General features: G+C 35.1%; 1 protein-coding gene across 2 annotated transcripts in view; it reads left to right on the forward strand.

Annotated features, from left to right (window-relative positions):
• Positions 1-22,219, forward strand: part of LOC139134785 (potassium voltage-gated channel protein Shal-like) — a 108,546-nt gene that overhangs the window by 72,646 nt on the left and 13,681 nt on the right. Inside the window, exons 3-4 of one of the 2 annotated variants that reach the window (XM_070701842.1) lie at positions 2,821-2,910; positions 3,529-3,564. In XM_070701842.1, the coding sequence (XP_070557943.1) occupies positions 2,821-2,910; positions 3,529-3,564 (126 nt within the window). The remainder of the gene's footprint in view (positions 1-2,820; positions 2,911-3,528; positions 3,565-22,219) is intronic. The other variant, XM_070701843.1, reaches the window with a different exon arrangement.

A 22,219-nucleotide genomic window follows, 5' to 3' on the forward strand; every position in this document is an offset into this window, starting at 1 on the left:
GCCAGTTATCCACATGTTTGAGCAAAACTTGTGCAATTCAGAGAATCATAAGATAGCAGAGGCTTTCTGCAAACAGCACTGTTGATGAAGAGATGAATAATTCAATTACTTTTACTGTGTGGGGAGTAATCTGTGAACTGAAAAATAGCTTTCCGTGGAATTATTGGTAAGAGAATGGATGAAGTGTATCGGCACTGTGTAAAACACTTGATTCAGTTGACTACAAGTAGTGGATAAATCCTCCCTGAGTACATTTACCGACAAAGGTTTATTTAATGTCATTCATTCGCTGAATAGGGAAAGTGATCAATACCCCAAGCAGACATTTTCTCAAACCAAATGTTTGCAGGAAAAATTGAAATAACTTTGATTGAAGGAGAAATACCCACTTGAAAAGTACAGGCTTTGGTGTTGTGTGGGGATTATGTTGACAACCTCCTTTGCTCTCCAGTTGACTGTTTGCGATATTGAAACTATTAAAAGCTTACATTTTATTCCAACAATTACGTCTCCTTCTATGGCTCATAATTGAAAGAGAATTTGAATAGGTATTTATGGCTTAGGCATGTGTAAAATGTATTTTACTGTATCTTTTTAGGTAAAGAATCTCTTCAGTAGTCGAGAGTAGATGGCAATTTAGACCATAACACTCAGTACAGGGAAAATGCCTGGAATTTTGATTGTTTTGATATAATATGAGAAATGCATTCCTTCAATCAATTCACACTGTGAAATATGTATTTAGAGCAGCTTCAGTTTCTCTGATGAATAGACGATATGTGTCTATATGTTTAGGGTCAGAGTTCAAGTGTTTGTAGATATATGCACTCTCCAGTTTTTTGCCATGCATTGGTTTTGGCTGTGTTTTGTAGTTTAGGCACTGGCCGTTGTGTGCTGGTCAGTGGTTCGACTCAGGCAAACCTGGCTTGCACAGAACCGTCATGCATGTGTCAAAACAATGTGAACAGATGGTTTATTGAAACTGTATATGCAGATAAAATGGATGATTGGAGAGCTTTTCATCACATCTCCATGTGTTACATTGAACGGTAAATATAATACTTACAACAACAGTGTCAGCCTCTTGTATGGTTAATTCTCTCTGTACCATGTTATATTGGTACAATACATGTTTCAAATGACTAGGGACTGTAGTGGAAGGGTGTAATACCATACCTCCAAGCTTGGTATAGAATATTACAATAAAATGAAAAAAATTACAGAACAGTGGACATTTAGTAAATTGGTATTACCATATGCTATGCAACACCTTGTTCTGATATCTATTTCCAAACTATAACCTGTTGATACTCTGTTTTGCCAAAAAAAAGGTGCCTTCCCAATTGTTGTGGACCAATGAAAAAATCAGCCTAGTCTTCTATGGTGACATTTAGTTGCATTATAAAATAGTGACTAAAACAGCTTGGTTAGGGAGAAATGGTCCTTGAATCAGTGATCTAGAATTAGAATGCTCATGCAAACTATTGTACGGTTGCAAATATAGATAGAAATAGACTGAAACACATAGCATTGAAGCCAAAATATGGTGGTGGTATCTTTTTGCGATAGGCAGAGTGCATGGCTTTTTCCTTTTTTTTCAACAGTTCAAATTGCAGCTGCAATCTTTTCAAATGTATGTAATGAACTTGGTTGCCTCATAACACATAGTTTATATTAAAATACATGAGACCAATACTAATACTACAGACCTCACCGCGGGACAGTCCTGTGATTTTGAAATGAAGATCTGTCCATTTTATACTACAGCAATATAAACATTCATTATAAAGGCAGTTTTGTAAAAGATATGATTCTGTTAAAAAAAATCATTCACCTCAATAATATTCAAGAATGAAATATAAATATTATTCAGGTATTACCTGAAACTGTTGTCCTGCTGAAACGTTTAATTTTAGTTTTGACAAGAGACGGTGTCAGCAATAGCATGAATTTCCTCTTCTCAAAATGATGGTATTCTCCGGTAATGGAGTCCAGTTATTTTGAGAATGGAAAGAGTTATAGGCTCGGTGTTTGTTGCTTTAGCCATGAAAACATTGTGATTTGTACCCAGTGAAAATAATCGGGCATTGGATTGGTATGATATTTGGTCAACAGATGAATAGGTGAAAAACATTAACAGTATCTTTGCGGTGAACAGAATTTTATGTAAGCATGGGTTTTCAATTTGACACTTTGAAATTGTTTCTTTACTGAGTCTGTGTAGAATAACCTTTTGTCGTCTCCGCCATGTTTAAAAGTGAACAGTTGGTGGTGGTATTGTGCATTGAAATAGAATTGTAAGGTTTGCCAAAAAAAAATACCCCAGTGTTGACATCACATATTATGCTGGGCTGTTTGTTCGCTCTCATTTTGACCAGGGTAATATTTGTATTTGGGGTTTGCATTTACGGTAGCTACCATGCGAAAATCAGGAATGTAGGAAATTCAGCTTTAAAAAAACACGCGTGAAATAGGAATCCAAACAGAATAAACTAAAAAGGTCAAATCATAAATATTATCTATATTGCAATATGTATTACTTGAAAAAAATATAGATGAAAGGTCCACAAATTATAGCTAAATTGCATTGACTTTTCATGAATGAATAAAAATATAATGAATAAAAATATATTCTGCTAGTAGATACCTAAATATTCTTTTTTCCATGAAAATTTGCATGATTTCACATCAAAAATTCATCGTAACTTCATATTAAACTTGCTGATCTTTTTTTGAAAGCAAATCTTATAATATATCTATTTTGTTTATGTGAAAAAAATTACTGAAATATCTCCTTTATTCTTTTTCATATTTTTGCAGAAAGCAAGACTGGCCAAAATTCAAATTGCTAAGAATGCCAGTGGTACAGCATTTGTTGCTAAGAAGAAAGCTGCTGAACGGTTGATGCAGGTATGGATTCACAAAATCTTCCATGAATTTAAGTGTTCTCAGATGATTTACCTGTAGTCTAAAACTTGCATGTAACATCATAATTAAAAATTCTAATTCTCTCTTTTGTTTACAATTGATGTATTTTGAATTACTAGTATTCTCTTTTCTCAAACTTGTTTTGTTGTAACTTGATATATCGTGTCTCCTCCTTCTTTGTAATGTCTAACTCTTGAAAATTGTCTCCGTTTCAAAGCCATTTACAGTTTAACAAAAACTATCCAAAAGCTGACCTGCGATGTGTTATCACAAAATTTGTTCAGGCAAAGATATTGTCATTTGATGGCTCCAATGTTCAAAAGCCTCGATAACTTTGTGTCGAAATTATATAAAATGCAGGGCAGCATGACAGAAGTTGTATGCTCCCTTTTAAAAAGCTCCTTGAAGTAAATGGTGCACGGAATTGTCGAATACTGAATATTGTAGTTAGCTTCTTCAACGTGGAAATGGACAAGTTTCATAGTCAATTGCTGCTTTTTAGGATATACTGATAGCATATATTTTCTCATGCATGACACTGAGTATGACGCTTCAGGAAATTTGTAAAAAATTTGATGACACAAAGCCTGTATCTTCCAGTTTGATTTACCCAAGACGGAAGAGAATAGATGCCAGGTAATATTTTGATATGTATCCTCAATTTTATAAATGCGTTGGTAATGTCTCTATGTGCAAAAAAAAAAAAAAAGTCGACAAGAACTCAATATGGACCAAAACAAAGTCAGTTTGCATCGCTATGATCACCTTTACCCATTGCATATGTTTGCAGAAGAACTCACCAATTATTCACTTATTTTCATGTGGTATCAAACAGAAAATACCTTTCAAAGTTATCAGGAAATTGTGAGCATGGGCTGTCAAATTGACTTTATTCTGGATATCAACTTTCAAATTGGCTACAGCTCTTCTTTCTTGATTTATTTTCTCTGTCTTCTTAAAAGATTCTAGAACTCATCCTCTTCATTGGTTGTTGGATGTCACTCTATCCTGATTTGCTCTTTTTTGCTCGGTAAAATGCATCTGGATATACTCACACATGCATAATCCTGCTACATACTATTGGCTGCAACCTAACAGCTGTCAGTTTGTCGTCTGTATTATTTTTGAATGCAGCATATCCATACAATATCACTCCTACAGTACAGCACAAATTACTCCCATTTTTCAAAAGAGGAATTTGCCTTCCATCGCTCAAGGTGACTTTCTATGCGCAATTCATCCAAGCCATCTATATAGATGTCATGAAGTAACAGTTTTTTATGCTAGGCTTCTATTGACTTTCCCGTGTGACATTTTGACATATCAATTTGGTTTCAAGTTATTCATTTACATATCTACCTGGGGAAAAAAAATTTCCACAGAACTATTTATAATCATATTTTAAATAGATGTGAATAAAATAGCAGAAGCAAATATTTATTATTCCAAGAAATTTCAAGAAGGTGTTGGAAATAACAATTACTCTAGATGTATGAAATCAGGGTGTAATATTTGATACAAGACCTCAAGTCTACTGGAGGACCCATGGTTGAGACAGGCAGCTATTAATTCAAAATGGTACATCTCTTCTCACTTCACCATAGTATGGAAAGATGGAACAATTAGTCTAAAAAGCTATTATGTAACTGTGCTGTGATAAATGAATGTAAATGGTTGTAATTCTCTGAGTTAATTTATGGACCAAAATAGCTTGTATTGATGGTTTATACGGCTGAATAACTTGAGTCAACAAGGAAAGTGTCCAAAAGATGGAAATATTGAGATGATGTATGTCTGTGACTAAATCCGATGATTGAATTGGAATCATGCATGACAAATAAAGCTTACCGTAATTTCAAATGTCTATTGGAATTAAAAAAAATTACCATTGGACCCTGGCAGATGTTTGGCAGGCATATTAACACAGACGTTCAGGTTCTGTGTTTGCATTATGCAATCAAAACTAGGGAAGTACAGCTTTGATCAATGCATCAGAAATTGAGAGAGATATGATTTTAAATGCTTCCCTTAATTTAATATGTGTCTTTCTTTGAATGTAACGAATATTGATCCACAAAGTGAGATATGAACCCTGTCAAATGCATTTGAATTGCAATGCAATGCAGGGGGCATCCAGCCACCTGATATCTAGACATTGACACAGGAGATCTTTGGAGATACAAGTTTTCTATTGTGACGTTTTCTGTACAAAAATTCAATGTTCAGGAAGTGAAATTAGTTTCAACTGCTCTCCCCGTGATTTGCAAAGTGTCCCCTCCTGCCCACCATTTTCACCTCTATCTTCATTCCCTGTCACAAAATCCTCCACTGTCCCTCTTCCCTTGAAAAAAGCTACCTACTGCTCACGCCCTGCCGTATTTTGTTTTTCCCTTCCCCTTCCCATGCTGTGTTTGGACCTCCCCGCATTACTTACAGGATCATGTATTTGCACATCATTTATATTTCATTGTCTCATAAGTGGAGGTGATTGCATCATCACAAATGGCAAAACTCAACTCCCAGCTCTAGAATTTCACACAACTTGGAGATGTCACTATATTTCTCATTGCTCCTGCAAATTTTTTTTGCAAAGTTGACAAGAGAAAGACTGACATTTCCGTTGCTCACTGGTAGGAGAAAACCTCTCGCTATTAAAGGAACTAAAAACATGCATGGTGGTGCATCTTTAAAAATTTCCATCCCAAGAGCTGTGCCATTATTTAGAAGTACAGCATGTAAAGCATTTTGTCAACCATACACCGTATTTACACATGCTTGTGACAAGTAAGGCTTTTAGACATGAATGACAAGCTAATTAAAAACTCCATCATACTGAAATAGAAGTCCCCCATCATAATTATTTAATTCTTTCATTTTGCTTTGTTATTTCATTATGTCTGTGTGTTATTCATAACGTAGGAAATGGCAGACATTTGAACTATTTCACCGCGCTCACATTATTGAAAATATAGGAAATTAGACAAAGCCTTTACTCTTCACGCACAAAGTACAATGTTGGGAGTGATGGCGTTGCCTTTTTTTCTCACTGGTCATTTAGTGTAAATCTTGCAAGGGACATCATACTTTAAACAGCTGATCATCATCATCAAAATAAAACCAAAACCTAGCATTTTAATTTATTTAATTTAATACTGTGTTAAACTACTCATCAAATATTATCCACTTAGTTTTATCTACAGGTTATATTATATGATCACAGCGAGACAGTTGTAATTTTAGCAGTATACCAGTCCACATTCACATCATTCTATACTCTAATTGTATCATTTAATCTAACACAACTTTGTGTATGATGTGTTCACTGCCTGTAAAGTCTTGTACAGCTGGTAATTGGGATAGGGACAGTCGCCAGTTCTGATAAATTGCGTCATATTGTAACAACTATGTTTTTGTAGCTTTACTGCCGTATTTTGTCACTTTCTTGTTGGACAAGATACCATCCTCTACTTTTGCAAAATATGAATTCTGCAATTTAGCAAGGTGTAATCCCTTTAGGCTGCATTCACAAACACTTCGGAGGAGGGGGCATCCAAAAAATGAGGAGGAGGGTGCTGTTTTGACATATTTTCTCTGACAGGAAAATTTCACCTTGTAAAACAGAAAAACAGAGATCACATAAAAAAGGTTTGGAAACAGGATGACTTCCCTCACCTGTCAGAAAAAACAACATAATTAACATAATTTCATAAAAAGGGACATTAGCTGTACCTTTTGGCCAATTTTTTATTACCTTTTGTTGTGTGTATCAACTGCAGTTTCTTGTTCTACTCTCTACTGTTTGGCAAAATTCTCTCTCTGTATGTGTGTAAAGACCGTAATCATTGTTATTGATGACAAATGAATTCTAGTCCGGACTTGAATTCAATTTTAAACAATAGCAGTGCTGACTATACATGTAAGGTTGATAAAATTAAAAACTAGATTTTTCATCATGCTTCAGTAGACACACGACAAAACCACCAAAAAATTAGTTAAAGTTACAGCTATAAATGGACAACCCAACACTTATTTCATATCAATCAGAGACCTTTTGAGTACTTCCCTTTAAGTCCCCAAATCCCTTCTAATAAACACACCCCTGATATGTTCAAAGCCCCCCATTAATTCCCCCTATTTGTGAATGCACATAAACTGGTCATCCATAAATCCCTAGTGATGACAGATCCAGTACGGCCAAAATTTTGCACCAATTTGCTTATCTTGTGTCATGAAATTGTACCATATGGAACTATGATCATATGGATTCAAATGAGTACATTCTGTTCTCACTAATTGGATACCATTTTTCAGAGCTTTGCTTTTTGGTCCTATGCACCGGTATATTAAGAATGTTCACCAACGACAAAACAGTTTCACATTAGGCAGATGCGAACCGAGTCCTGGTAGCATACGGTCGGAGTACATGAAATTTACTTGTTCCATTTGTGTTGTGCCTATACGAGATACCTTAACTGTTATGTGGGGGAGGTCCAGGATTTTGAATTACCGACATTTTTACAAATACTTTAACCTCGAGCTGTTTTTAGAAAAATTCATGAAATTTAACAAACTAATGGTAACAAGGTCAATAAACTTTCTCTCATTCCACTGTTGTTTAATGATAGCCTACAAAACATAGCGATTCAGTAAAGGTTTTTGTGCGTGAACTCCAGGTCAGTAATATAGAAGAGATAAACATGGATATCAATTTTTAATAGGGAAACTGTTTCCCTAGGAGCAGGTGGTTATTTGTCTGATTTAAGAAAGGTACAGGTGTCATGATACTGTAGCATATAACATAGAACTCTAGGCTGCAACATTTGATAGTATGGCCTGTAACCAAAGTAGATGCTGGACTTATTTTTTTTATTTTTAAGATGCGAAATTCTTTCTGAACAGGTACAATACAACACTGTCTATGTTGATGTTGTTAAAACAGCAGTGCTGTCATCTCAGTGAATTTTATCATCAAATTAATGGATAATTTTGCAAATATTTAAAGGTGATTCCTCGTAAAGAATTAAAAAAATCTGTCTTACCATGGTCGAATACACACACATGCAAGCTATGGATTATGCCTCTGAGAAATTTTGAGACAATCACCATTTATTGAGATCAGATTGCATTTGATAATATCAATAACTTTACAGCCATTAATTGATATCAACTTCTGGAGTAAAGGCAGGTGTTCTTGTAACAGAAGCCATTGTAAACCATTCATCTTATGAAGATTTTTCCTGTTTGCACGTACTGCATTAGACGATCTTGAAATTGAGGTTTATTAAAATCATACAGTACAGGGTACCTATGACCTTTGACCCATGGGAGATAAGACTACCATTTAGAGTTCCAGATTGTACACATTTAAAGTATTGTCAACTTACACATGTGTATACATCATAGAAAAGAAATTTTAATTTAGTTTAAAGTATAATTTATCGGCACAAATAGGATTTGATGAATAACTGGATGTGATGAATCTGAACTACTAAGTGTGACAAACTTCTTTGAAATTCCCAGGGAATTAAAACACTGTTGATCTTATTGTATTTGTCATTGATTGAACACTGATCAACAATGAATGTGTTATTTAATCTTCACCTCGTCTCATCATGAGTAATTTTGACAACCAGATTAAATTATGCTTTTGTTCCGCAACATCCCCTAGGCAGAATTGACGAGTGAAATGACACATATTGACCTTTATTAAATCCAAAGAGAGTGGCAAGTTTCACCGAATTGTTTGTCATTTTGATATAACATGTAATCCTCTTTGAAACGTCAGTTTATCATCCCCTGAGGCACATATGTCCTTCGGATGTAATAGATGCAGAAACATAGTCTCGGCACTGAGGTGTGGCAGTTTTTCTTCTCTCTGCCGGGAATTGAATGTACTAGTTGCCAATGTTACCTATAATATCAAGTTATATTGCCTCACTTTGCTCAGTGTGCACTACACTGATGAGAGATTACTTAACTTTGTTGATAACATCACAAACAGTCATATGTAGACCCTCTTAAACAGCTACTGGCCACAGTGCTGTTATCTTCTGGCCAACGTCAGATGTCAGTCTAAACTCTAGCTCTTACAGCTAGCTTCAAATGTAAAATTTAACCAGACAGCAAGCCAGCGACTGCTCCAGCAAGTTCAATCCCAGAATCAAATTGCACTTCCTTTAGTGTTAAAGATGCCAGGAAAAGTATTCCATGGCTCTCAGAAATGGTAGTTACAAAGAGTTGAATAGTAACATTTGTGCTGTGTATAATTAAATCAGGGATGAGGGAAGTCCAAGCATTGAGTTCAAGGTGAAGGCCTGGTGTGTGACGTCATACATCCTTGCTTGTATCTTTCTTGCCTGTGTCTTACGTCTTGCTCGTGTCATCACCTGTGAAATCCATCAGAGTATGGTATCAACAAGATGAAATGATACAGCTTGCAGATTACAGTGTGCCTACAGCTCGCATAGCACAGAGCAAAGTTCAAAGTGTCAGTCATCCGGCTATCTCTCCACTGACACAGCCATCTCACACTGATCTCCCCTAATTCACACTTTGAAAGAAGTTGGCAAAGGTTTGCGGCCCCTAATTCACACTTTGAAAGAAGTTGGCAAAGGTTTGCGGATATGTGAAGCCATGCACTCAGTGTCAAATGGCAGAGACAAGATGTAATTTTTGACGTTGATTGATGAGTTCATGGACAATTTACATTTCAGTTACCGTTAACATTTCACAGAGAGGTGAGTGGGAAATAGAGGAGCAATACTGTTATTTGGATAGCCTGGCTTATTTGTCATCAGGTGGATGTAAATACACTTCAGAGAATGCAATCTGCTCCTGTTGACATTTGAATTTGTTTATGTTTGTATGGTTATGGTTATGCTTGTACTGATTTGTATTTCTGAGATGAACTGTTTACAACCAAGAAAATATTGCATATTATTGCATATAAGTACCTTTTTTGACTTTGCACTTTCATTCTTTCGGAAATGTTAATGGCACTACAAGCTGTAAAAACTCTATACCCAGTAAAATCTACACTTTATAACTTAATATCAAAGCAGAGAAAAAATACAAAAACGATTAAAGCTGAGTTTTAATATACTTGCAAAGCGAATATTCTGAGTATTTAATAGAATTCTGAAATACTTCTTTCAAGAAAAAGGCCATCAAGATAACTGCCACCAAGAAGTTTATTTCAGGAACACAGTTAAATTCTATATTGGTAATGAAAGAATCTGATCATTCTGATATTTTCATTGTCAATAACTCAGTATGCTCAGTTCCAGCTCCCATTTGCAATTCAACTTGACATTTGTAGCGCTCTGTGGGATGACTACTCAGCTAGCTTATCTCCCAGATGCAGCATAAGCAGCAGATGTAGTAATGGTTTCTGCGCATGCAGCTTTATCATTTACCTCCCGAAGTTCACAGTCACAAGATACAAGTTCATGGACACTACTTTCTAATGTATGGGTGTCATACTTTCAAATTATGTATACACGTCACATATTATCCATGATGGAGAAAATGTTAAGATATAAATGGTGGATAACTGGAGCTGTGTTTTACCAGAAGTTCAAGGTCTAATTGTTAATTATCAGTGATGGTGGTTCCATGAAATGGCAATGGTCTTTGTCAATTAATGTAATGTTCTCAGAGTACAAGGTCACACTTTGTTGAAGCAATAAATTTATAAGAAGTATTGTGTAAAATATTTTCCATTTCTATTGTGTAGTTCCCTCAATTTAAAATTTGTGTTACCTTTATGGCATCTTCATATGTTGTTTGTTGGTTTAATTCCCAAGTTTCAAGTTATGTGCTGTACAATATACTGAGAAGTGTTTTGAAACAGGTCCATATGAACTTAAAACATGATATTTAATTTCCGAAAGGTAAAGATACTTTATCGAGACGTTGCAATGCAAACTGTTTCAGAACGCATGCTTATCTTGTTACAGCCCATTGGGTATATTTGCTGAGACTATCTGATGTTTTGATGCTATCTTAATCTCATGACCCCACAGATAGGGTTAATGAGTGTGCGTATGTATTCCTGAGTGGTTGTCAATCCAGTCCTGATGATGGTGAGTTTCACCAGGAATGTGAGACCAGGAGGGTATATCACACAATAATTCAAGGTCATACAAAATGCTTTTCTGAGTCATAAACTCACAAAGTAACATCAATGCAAGTGCTCAACAGAGTAGTATAACTGCAAACATGTAATGTTTACCATTACTGTTGACATGGAGATCAAGTGATTGACAGTTGTAGGATATTGAACTGTGAATCAGCCCAACCGTTGATTAATAGTTGTAAAAGCTTCAATTTTAGTGTCATTTTGTGTATCAAGAATGACATTGGGAAAAAACTGAGTGTCTCTCCTGCTATTAAAAGTTAAATGACGTAATGCTACACATTTTGGACTTGATAAAACTTTAACAAAGTATAAATTATTTAGAGTTATTCTAGAATAGCGAAAGTTTGACTTGAAAGCATAGCATCAGAGCTTTCATCTGGCAGTATATTTTATATTACGTTTTCAAGTACATTCTGTGGACACACTTATTTTCCTACCTTCATAATGATTGCAATGTCTTGTTATTTTTACCTGTTACCATAGTTTTTACAAGGACAGACACAGTCGGTGTTTAAATTCTGTGCACTTAGATTTCAACATTCTTCAGTTTTCAAATCATACTCATAGTCTCTTCATTTGATTCAAATTCAGTGAATAGATGTATGCTATGGTAAACATGGAAGTTTTTGAAATTTTCTGTTGGGTTGCATTATGTATATGTTAAAAATTGGAAGAGGGTATGCTCTCCTGCACAAGTTCCTGCACCTGTATCATAATTGTATTAAAAAATTGTGTAAAACTTATAATTAATGCAGTGGCCAAAAGACACTGTTCTTTGACAGAGCATTGTTGTATGTCTGAGACTTGGTTCAAACATAATTGCCTCTTCTAACCCTTTAAGTGCCAAAGTTGATTTTTGTTGCCTTTATACAATATAATGCCAACAATTTCTTTCAGATGTAGACAATTTTTTCTGATTTTCCCAAAATTTTGGTCAAAAAGTGTAGCCCATGAAAATTTATGTCCATTTAGTCCAAAATCATGGAAAAAATTACAGGAAAATTTGTAAAAGTTGGTAAAATGTTGCCCTGATATTTTTGGGAAAAAAATTACAGTGCTCAAAGGTTTAATACTATAGGGATGGTGGGGGTGGGGTTGCTGTTGTCTTTTGAAATGGAAGGTTTTAATAGGAGATGGGGAGATGGGTTTGTTTTTCAAAAGCAGAGATTGCTGTCTCATAACAGCGCTAACATTATGACAGTTTCTATGCACACCAGAATTAATGTCGAAGATATTTTTTTCTGGAAAATAAATCCATTTGCAGACTGAGACTGCATACAGAATAATAATACTGCATTGGATCGTTGAATTACCTGTAGTCCTAGCTTTGCTGATCCTCAATGATAATGGCTACTCTTAGTTTATATCTTCTAAATTATCATTACAAACTGAACACACTGTAAGCTTAATTTCAACAACCCGAAAATAGGTCATTTTTATGGCACGTACACATCAGGCAACTCAAGGATTCTGTCTTTTTAGCTTTCATATCAAGTGGAGCTTCCTAAAAAGGAATTTATCTGAGTTTCCATCTTGTCCCCAAACAACCATACAGTCTACTATAGAACAGTGAAGCTGACTTTGTTCCAACACAAACGCCACATCAATCTTTCCTGAACCAGATAAAATCAATCAAGGACATGAAACAACCAATTGACAGGTTACCATGGAAACAGGTGCACACACTCCAAGGCCTCCCAACTATCTTGTGTGAACCTTTGAAATGTTAAAACTACATGCATAATTCTGTAGTCATACCATGATATGAGCAATCTTTCCTCGATATCATATATTCTATCATTATTGTTTTTAACATAATGTTGAGATGAAGAAGGAATTTTAAAATGAGTGACAATGGTGTGACACGATGAGTGAATACACAGTAACCCTTGCTGCTGAATTTGGAAATTGAAACTACAAACAATGAGATCAGTTGATATTGTCTGCAATATTGACATGTCATTGAGAGGATTAGGACAAATCATTTGATATAAAAAAGGTATTTGCGAGCTGTTACACTGAATTATGTTATCAGCGAGCGATTAACAGCAGCATGTGTACATCAGATGTCATCATCTATGGAAGATACTCTTTCTGTCCTTTTTTTGTTTATCTATCAATTTTCACATGGAAATATCAGAACTGTTCATTTCAGATTATCCTATTTTTCTTTGCTTCCCGACGTGTGCCGTCATCAAAAGACTATATCTGTTTCCTTTCTAGTCATTGTCGCAACAATTGTGAAACCTGCCAAATCATCCAAATTATTGTTATTATTCTTGACGTTGTTCTTAACAGCTATTTTTTACTGGCAACAAGCCCCATCAGAGAACTTCCCTTGTCACTGTAACATCATCTTTGGTAGGACTTCATTCTGATTTCTAAAATGGTAGTTTTATACACTTTTTATTTTTCCATTAACGTAAGGCAGGATATTGTAAAATGACATAATATTTGAAGATGTGCAGGTATGAAGTCATAATCCATGATTGAAAACGCCAATACACTTTAGACACTGGTGTTGTTTATGTGTCCACTATTGAGGCTTAAAGTTCTAATACACGGTGCATACATAAGTGTTTCACAACTTCAGTTGTAATAAACTTTCATTTCACTATTCCTCACGGATTTGGAAATAGGATGATGAAAATTCTGATGCTGGCTTGGCCAGATCCCCAAAGTGGGTGTACATTAATTATTCATGCCTATGATTTACAGCTCTTACTTCTATTAATAGCAAACATGCTTCATCAAATGTATCTTTGATGATTGTAACACTATTAGCTTGGCCATTCAGAGAGTGGATGACACCCCCTCCTCCAAGTCTCAGAGATAAAATTGTTCAGGCTTCAGCAGTTCTGTAATGGGACTCATGGCTAATCAGAACAGCTGTTCATACCGAGGTGCTGAACAGTGAGATAATATTGCAAGTCCTGAATATGTAGAACCTTCAGCTCTGTGTAGTCCTGCAGCTCTCGCTGTTGTCCTGCAAATGCTTACTGATCAGAACTGATAACTGATTTTATGAGTCACTACAATGAATAAACAAATTTTGATATAAAAATCATTGAAAATTTTATCAACAAAGGTGTGTTTATGCCAGTTTTACTGCTATCATCTGAGTATATCCATGTTTATCCATCGATATATTAACAAAGTGTGATGAAAAGTGAAGATTTTACAAAACAAGTTGTATGATATTCGAATATGATTTTAAAAAGAAGCTTTGTAAGAACAATTTGCCATGTCCTTGATGTAGATCTTTAGTATTTCAAAATTTTTAAATTTTTTCATGAATTTGTAGATAACATTCAAGGTTTACCACCTTGAAGTCAGTTAAGATCATTTCGTATATAATGAAAAAAAAAATTTGAAGAAAATGAAACGGCAATAACTTTGAAGGTGCTGAAGTTGGTTGTAACTCTTTTGCCATATACCTATGTATACCGGTATGTCCCTGTGTGCTAATTTGTAACTTGAGTAATGCATGCACTCATACCACATTTAACCTAGAATTTCAATAGCAAACAAAGATTTACATGAATTTAGGAAAGATTTTCTATTCAAAAATGAAACATGGTGTACATCTGTTTGATCCTATGGTTTACAATGGTGCAGGTCATACATACTACAGTACACCAACAAATATGGATTATTCACATTGACAAAGCGCAACATCAAATGATACCAATTGCACAAGTGTGAAAAGCGTCAGATGATGTGCTAATACCTACATTTGGATTACACATCTAATACAGACCCCACTCTGAATATAATTTTCATCATCATAAAGAGTTCAGAGAAAAGTTAGCTAAAACAGATTTTTATGATTATTTTTTTTGATGTTTTTGATTTATTGTGTGAAATCAGAAATATTAACTATAAAAAACACGTTGAGTCTTTTATGGTGCCATTTGTGTGATTTATAATGTTGTCAGAAACAACAGATTTTCGGCAGTGAATACAAAAGAAGTGTAATTAACAGGTTGCGACATCAGGCAAATACATAAAGTATATGATATGGTGACCCATTGGTTTCTGAGCAATTGGAGTGTTATACCTTGAACTTTGAAGGACTGGAGAAATATTGTGAAAATAAGCTAGCTTGGCTCGTGCTTACATAGGAAGTTAGGTATTAATTATGTTAAACGAAAATAATTTCCACATCATCTTAGTAAAAGATCTAAAGATGAAATATATCTGTAAAAATCTAATGAAGTAAGGTTATTGATGAGTCACTGTACACTGATAATGATAGATATCAATTTGAAAGTAATTTTCTGAAAAAACATCTATGTCATACTCCAAACATTTCTGAAATTGATGTGAAATTCCAATATTCTGAATTTCAAATATGATATTAATAGTTGATTTTGGAGGGATTGATTTTAAAATAACAAGTTGAATTTGTCACAAACTACTACATCGCCAAAAATACAAATATGTTGGAAATACCAAATGAAGGATACATGCATGTATAGCAAAGAAATATTAAATATTGATAGTGACGCTGATCTTGGTTGACTGCAACCAACAAAGTACACTTCCCTCATTCGGAAACAGACCTGTAACACTCCACCTGGAGACACTATTACCGTTTTACTATTGCACTTGAACTGATTATGTGGCAATGCCCCTTCTTAGTTTAACCAAATATGTGAAGTTAAAAACATTCAATTTTATAAAACAGATACCCCTCTTAGTTTAACCAAATATGTGCAGTCAAAAACATTCAATTTTATATAACATAGATCCCCGTTCTCAGTTTAACCAAATATGCGCAATCGAAGACATTCAATTTTATAAAATGAAGGTGTGTGCAAGTAAGCAACACTTAGTCAAAGTTTAGATTGATATTATAATTAAACCTGTCAGACCTATCAGCTTTATGAAGATGTGAAACCAAAAATTCAGGTCTGAAAGGGTTTTAAGATAGATTTCCTAATAAAATTCCACAACTACAATGATAAACCACTAAGATTATTAAATGACACGTTAGTTGACAGGCCAGTTGAAATTAATTTTCTTTTAAGAGTCATTATTTGCATGTGGTAACGATGATTAATGTACCACTTTTTTGAGTATTAATGCATTTTGAAATTTATTCACTGGTCTGGAATTATTGATCATTAAGGAGGTCAGAGGTCACCTAGAAAACTAGTTTTTCAGACATACCAAGTTGTAAGATTGTACATTCTCTTTCCTCACCAGATTTGCAATGTAATTTAAGCTCCCCTGCCTGTTTCCTGTACACAGGTCCATACTCACCTCTGAAAAGAGTGGGTCTTGGGTTATACCATTACCATTGGAAGGGTGTAGATAGTATTGTCAGTGTTCATCAATGATGTGCATGGATATGAAATGGTTTTTGTCTGACATTATTCTCACTCAGATGTATTCAAATAGAGAGTAAATCAACTAAATCGATTTTGGAATGTAAATTTTTTTTTGATCAAAAAATATTCTTGTGAATTGCTTGCCAGATCACCTGTAAATTTTGTATCCATATCCTGAGGATATATTAATTCAGGTGTGTTTACACAAAAACACCATTATGTGTTTATAGTTTATGTTAATCCATTATGAAGATAGTGGAAGTAAGAATATCTCTGTAAACAATTAGACCACAGTTATTTTTATATCTGAAAAGAATAGAAATTTACATCGTTAGATTCATAGCAGCTGGATTTCTTGAAACTTTACTTCCCAATGTTGCCTGTACAACATTTTAGTGATCAGGTTTGGTCAGGAATCTATTCGCAAGTTTTAATGTGTGAATTACCCTGATGTATGACCCAAGAAATTGTTGTCATGGTAATGGTGTCTGTCTGTCTGCGCTGACCAGGGGCTGAAAAAGCTGTATGTCGAGTCTCAAAGGAGACCTTTCCAAAGTGTATAACCAGGTACCTGTAAGGCACAGATCCATCAAATCTGTCGCTTGATAATGTTGAATTCTGACTTGCTACGAGTTTATAATTTATGTTCAGATGCCTGATGATCCAAAAACAAGTTGTGATGAAAAGCATCTCTAATTAGCCACACGTAACTAGTAGCAGACATCAGTGAAAGGTGGTCATTAAATAATTCAGCATATTTACTATAAAAAGGAGAATGCCCGTCTCCCTCAGAGAGCTCTGTCTAGATCAGCAGAACCGTACTCTGATTTACCTTTCAAATTACATGGAGACCAGAAAGAGCATTTCATTAGATTTATTGGAGCAGACAAAATCTGTATTGATGTAGAGCTGTCAGTGCAAAACGCAATAATTTACACAGGGATTGATTTCACCATTATGCTAGGGAGGTTTGGTTGCCATGTTAGATATGACGGGTTTTAACTCTCCAAGCCGAGTAATTGTTGTCAAAATGCAACAAGATGGTATTTCTGTGTCACATGTTCAGAGAGAATTCCACCTGAAAGATTTCACTCAGGATCAGCAGACATCATTCAGTGAACTGAAATCAAGCAAATTATAAAAAAAAAATTTCTCACTGTAAGTGATATACCGGCCATACTGGGGATTTTGAACAGATTGTATGATTTCAGAGTAACACGTATGCTGAAACATAATTCATGGAAAACGGCTGTCTACCTATTTTAATCCTAAATTAGGATGCATGCAATTATCGCAAAATTTAATGCAAATTCTAGAACACAAGGCACTCGCTTCAGAGCACATATGGACTGAAGAACAATATGCTGACGTATTATTACAGACTCTTTTAAGTAGAACGCACCTCGGGGACAGACATTCGGACTCTCAAACTTTTACAGTTCTCTTCTGATATACCACATGTGGGGGTTCATTTTAAAGTTCTTGGTGAAAGAAAACTTTTCACCGGCTTAGTTTTTCGAAATTTGAAATTTTTTATTTTTCGCCATAGAGTTAACACAGGGATGGCGGCCATTTTGAATTTCTAATATCGGTAAATCTTGGGTAATTTGTTTCTCTAGTACCAAAATTTGCACGGTGACCCCCTATTTTTATTCTTGATTTTGAAAGAGAATGATTGAAAGATTCCTTGAGGAAAGTTAGAGCAAAAGTTTAAGTCTTACACTTTCGAGGTGCATATTACCTTAAATGCAAATCTGACACTTGCTTGACAACTGGTGATAGTATGTAGACAATGTTGTCAAATACTAGGTATATAGCCATATACTGATTCAAGTAATTTGACAATTTGGTCACAGTACTTATTAAATCAATTTTCAAATTAGCAGGAATTATCTTGAGGGATTTGTTTGCCAAGTGGCTTGTTTGTCATTTTGGATCTGATCTGTAGAGATGGACCTGTCAGATTGTGAAAGTGTTTACAGAGACAAAAGTGATTTTATTGCTAGCTAATGCTGGATGGTTTAAGTGTCATTACAGTGGCAGTGAGAGGCAAAATTTTCTTGTTAGGGCTTGACGCACTAACTATACACATTTTGTGGTCACTAGTCGTCCAGCCTTTTTTCCAGTTACCTGTCAATGAAATGACAGATCAACCCAGTAAATTGTGCCAGTTTTGCCCAGTTACAAGATTACTCTACATGTCATTTCACAGAGGAAGGCCAGCTGTCTGGAGATTTGGTCTCATATTATTTCAAGGGATTTTAGTGCAACCTATATCATCCACCCACTATTTCAGATGGCCTTGTTTGGATATATTGCTTCATGCAGTTCCTCCAGGAATTGTGGGCTGCACACTGCATCAGGATGAGTTAATTCCAGTACCTGATTTATAATTCTGGGAAACTTTTCTTCCAGCTTGATACCCATGTGGCAAAATGAGAATTAATGTTTGGAGGTCCACCCAAAATAATTGTTATGCTGAAGGTTACTTGTGTATGAGGATGTGAAACGGTAGTGACACCTCCCCTCCCCCTCCCCCACCATTTTCATCCTTTCTTTTGAAAGAAAATGGTTGAAAGTTTCCTTGAGGAAGCTAGGTCTTCAATTTTGAGACGCATACTACAAGGAAAGTCTGAGGTAAAGTTTTTGTCTTTCATTTTGACACACATTACTACCTCAATGAGGGTACCGATGATAAACAGTCACTCTGCCTAAAATGAAAATTCGCTAGGCCATTTGAATGGCAAACCTCTGAAAAGTACCATTGGGGTTTAGTGTATCAATTTTGCACAATCTGCGTATAATTACTACGGCAAATATTGACAATTGATATTAAAGAATTTAATACACCTTTAAAATATGGTACAAAAAGATAATGTAACTTTAAACAGGAAAGACATAATTCAAATAATAACTGGACTCTTTAAACTGGATGTGGATATTAGGCTGCAGTTGTGTGTGATCATACATGATCATACAAATTTCACTTTGCCACTTCTTTTGCAATAACAAGACAACGTGAACGGGTATGCATTTAAAGTCTGTTTTACAGAGATTTTACCCAGGCAGATGGATTTCTGTTATATTGAACGTCAACCCTGTTCACCATCAGGTTCGGCCCTGGGTTTCGGCCCAAATTCATTGTTAGTAATGGGTGACTCTGGACCTGTTCCATGGAAGGAGGGTAAACAGAATTTCAAAATCTTTGCTTATTATGGCATGGCAGCAGTGGGCCAGATAGACTGTTAGACTGAATTGCAATTGGAATCTCCCAGGACATCAATGTCACTGAACCCATGAATAATAGACGTAGTAAAGTGCATATAGTTTTCAACCTTGAATGAGACGTAGGCTGTTTGTCTAGTACTATTGAGGCTTTGTTGATCCCATTTCACATCAACATCTAAGTCCATTTTACTGTTACAGCAAATGCAAGTTCTTAGTACATGTACAAAGCTGTATTTATTTTTAGACTAGGAATACATTTATGTGACGTCGCATATGAACTGCCATGTTGCATTTCTGATACACCTGTAAATCTAAATGTGAATTGACGGGGAGTTTTTGTATTTCAATAAATGACCCTTGCCGTAGGTTATTCCAAATGTGTGAAATGACATTTGGTTGATATGTGTGAAAGAAAATGTATACACAATAATCACTGGCAACGTATTACTTTGTTATGAAATCACTTCTCATTGTACAGAAATGAAGCAATGATCTTGTAATTGGTAAGGACAGTTTGATCCAGATATCTTAACAAAATCTTGTGGTTTGTTTTTTGTTTACATAATTTTTCACTTTCATAATCTAGTGGGCTTTAACGGATCAAGTTTTCAGGCATACTCTTATTAAACTCATGAATTTTTCATGAACATGCTTTGTTTGTTTTCCAAGAGAGAAAAAGTGAAGATTGAAAAATGCGTTCAATATATTGTATGAGGTCTTTTGATTCATGGAGTTAGGTTTCCTCTGTTCCAGCTTAGTTTTGGACTGCTTTTCCTGTAATGATGAAAGTTTTCATTCAAGGATCATGGTAACTCTGGTCCTTTCATTCTGTACGTGTGATATGACAGCCGCTTGTCACTTGCAGCAAGAGCAGATGGGAAACATTTGAAAGAACTGATGACAACTCCAAACATCAGACATCAATGAAGTCTGTAGAATCAGATACTTTTCATCAAGGTCGTGACCTCCCCATCGCAACATTGCTGGTGAGCAGCTATATTAGACAAGTGAATACCTGCCAATATCAAAGGCAGCGTGATAGAAACCACGTTCCTTGGATCATGTGACGTAGAAGCTGTCAATCATATTATCTATTTCCTATGACATGTGTGGTTCTCATCTAATCTCAATATGTTGATGGCAAATTGAATCCTATCAATTCTCAATGATTTTGAAATGTTTTACTGATTTAAAAAATTTATGATTTTTTTCTGTCACGTCTGAACAGGGATTATGATGCAATATGATTAAAATACAGCCTTGTTACTTTATTTGTTTCAATTTTTCACTAGGTATCCTAATTATAAACCATAAAAATGTCATCTTGCATAAGGGGATAATATCCTGTTTAACTATAAAAAAATATGACTGAATTCTTAGAATTGACACATAGTTTGTAAACAAAAAGGAAACCGTCAACAATCAGTAAAGTATAAATACCAGTTCAAAACCCCCTTCACACCACAATGATTTGGCCCAAACACATTGTTATCAATGGTTGTTGTGGAGTGGACCTTTATTTTTTTGACCAGAAAATGGGGTGAGCAGGTGAATCCCTGCATAAATTAATGCAAGTTTTTGCTTCAGTTACTATCAAATTTGTGATAACTTTTGTGTTATGATATCAACACAGAGCAAAGCAGCTGTCAGCAAGCAACGTGTTTGTTCCACGTCACCTTGTTGCTAGAAGCTAAACAAAGGGGTCGTTCCATAAGCCGATTTCGAGGGATGGTTTGGGTATGTAATCAGAAGTGAGACATGATTAAGGTAGTAGACACAGTCGCCTTGAGATGTTTTCAAAATGTCAGCAGATAAGGAGAGCAGAAAATGAAATTATACAGTGCCCATAACAGTTACACAATATTATCCACAACAATTGTTTATTTTTGTCATAATTATCAAAAGTTGTTAACCATAGATCATACCATCTGCAGATTCCACTTTTTTGATGGTGCTGAATAATGCAAGAGAGTGAAGAAGCTACATTATTCAAATAAAGGACATAATATTAATAAGGTATACAAAGGTTGTTTGACAGATACCATGAAACAGCTACTTTGTAGAAATTATGGAAATAACGACATTTTATAACATTTATGTAGACTAGATCAGTGAAACTGATTTAGATTATTATAGGTCTGCTGCTGAAAAACTGATGTTACTTCAAAGGAGTGATATAATTTGGCTATTTATCATGCAAGGTTTTGCACGTCACGCTCCCTTCCCAATTTACAAAAGAAAAATTATTCCCTCTTTGGATGCTAAGTTTGGTGATGCATAAATATTTAGATAAGTGTGTCATGGTGTATTTCAATAAGTGGTTGCACGGTTGCTGGTAGTAGTGGCGCAACTGTGTAAATTATTTTAGACTGTCATAAATAAGTCTTCCCTTAAAACATTAAATGTTTATAAAAACCATTTTATATCTTTTCATGATACCCGATGTGCTATCAATAAAGACATCTGCTTTCATCTCATCAATATACTAGAAACTCAACCCTACCAGCCATTTTTTTTTCACAGACCTTGTCAGAGAAATATTGCTCTCATTTCCACAATACACTGGTCTTTCTGAGATACAGTCAAT

This window comes from Ptychodera flava, chromosome 6 (genome assembly GCF_041260155.1).
Source record: "Ptychodera flava strain L36383 chromosome 6, AS_Pfla_20210202, whole genome shotgun sequence".
Taxonomy (NCBI): domain Eukaryota; kingdom Metazoa; phylum Hemichordata; class Enteropneusta; family Ptychoderidae; genus Ptychodera; species Ptychodera flava.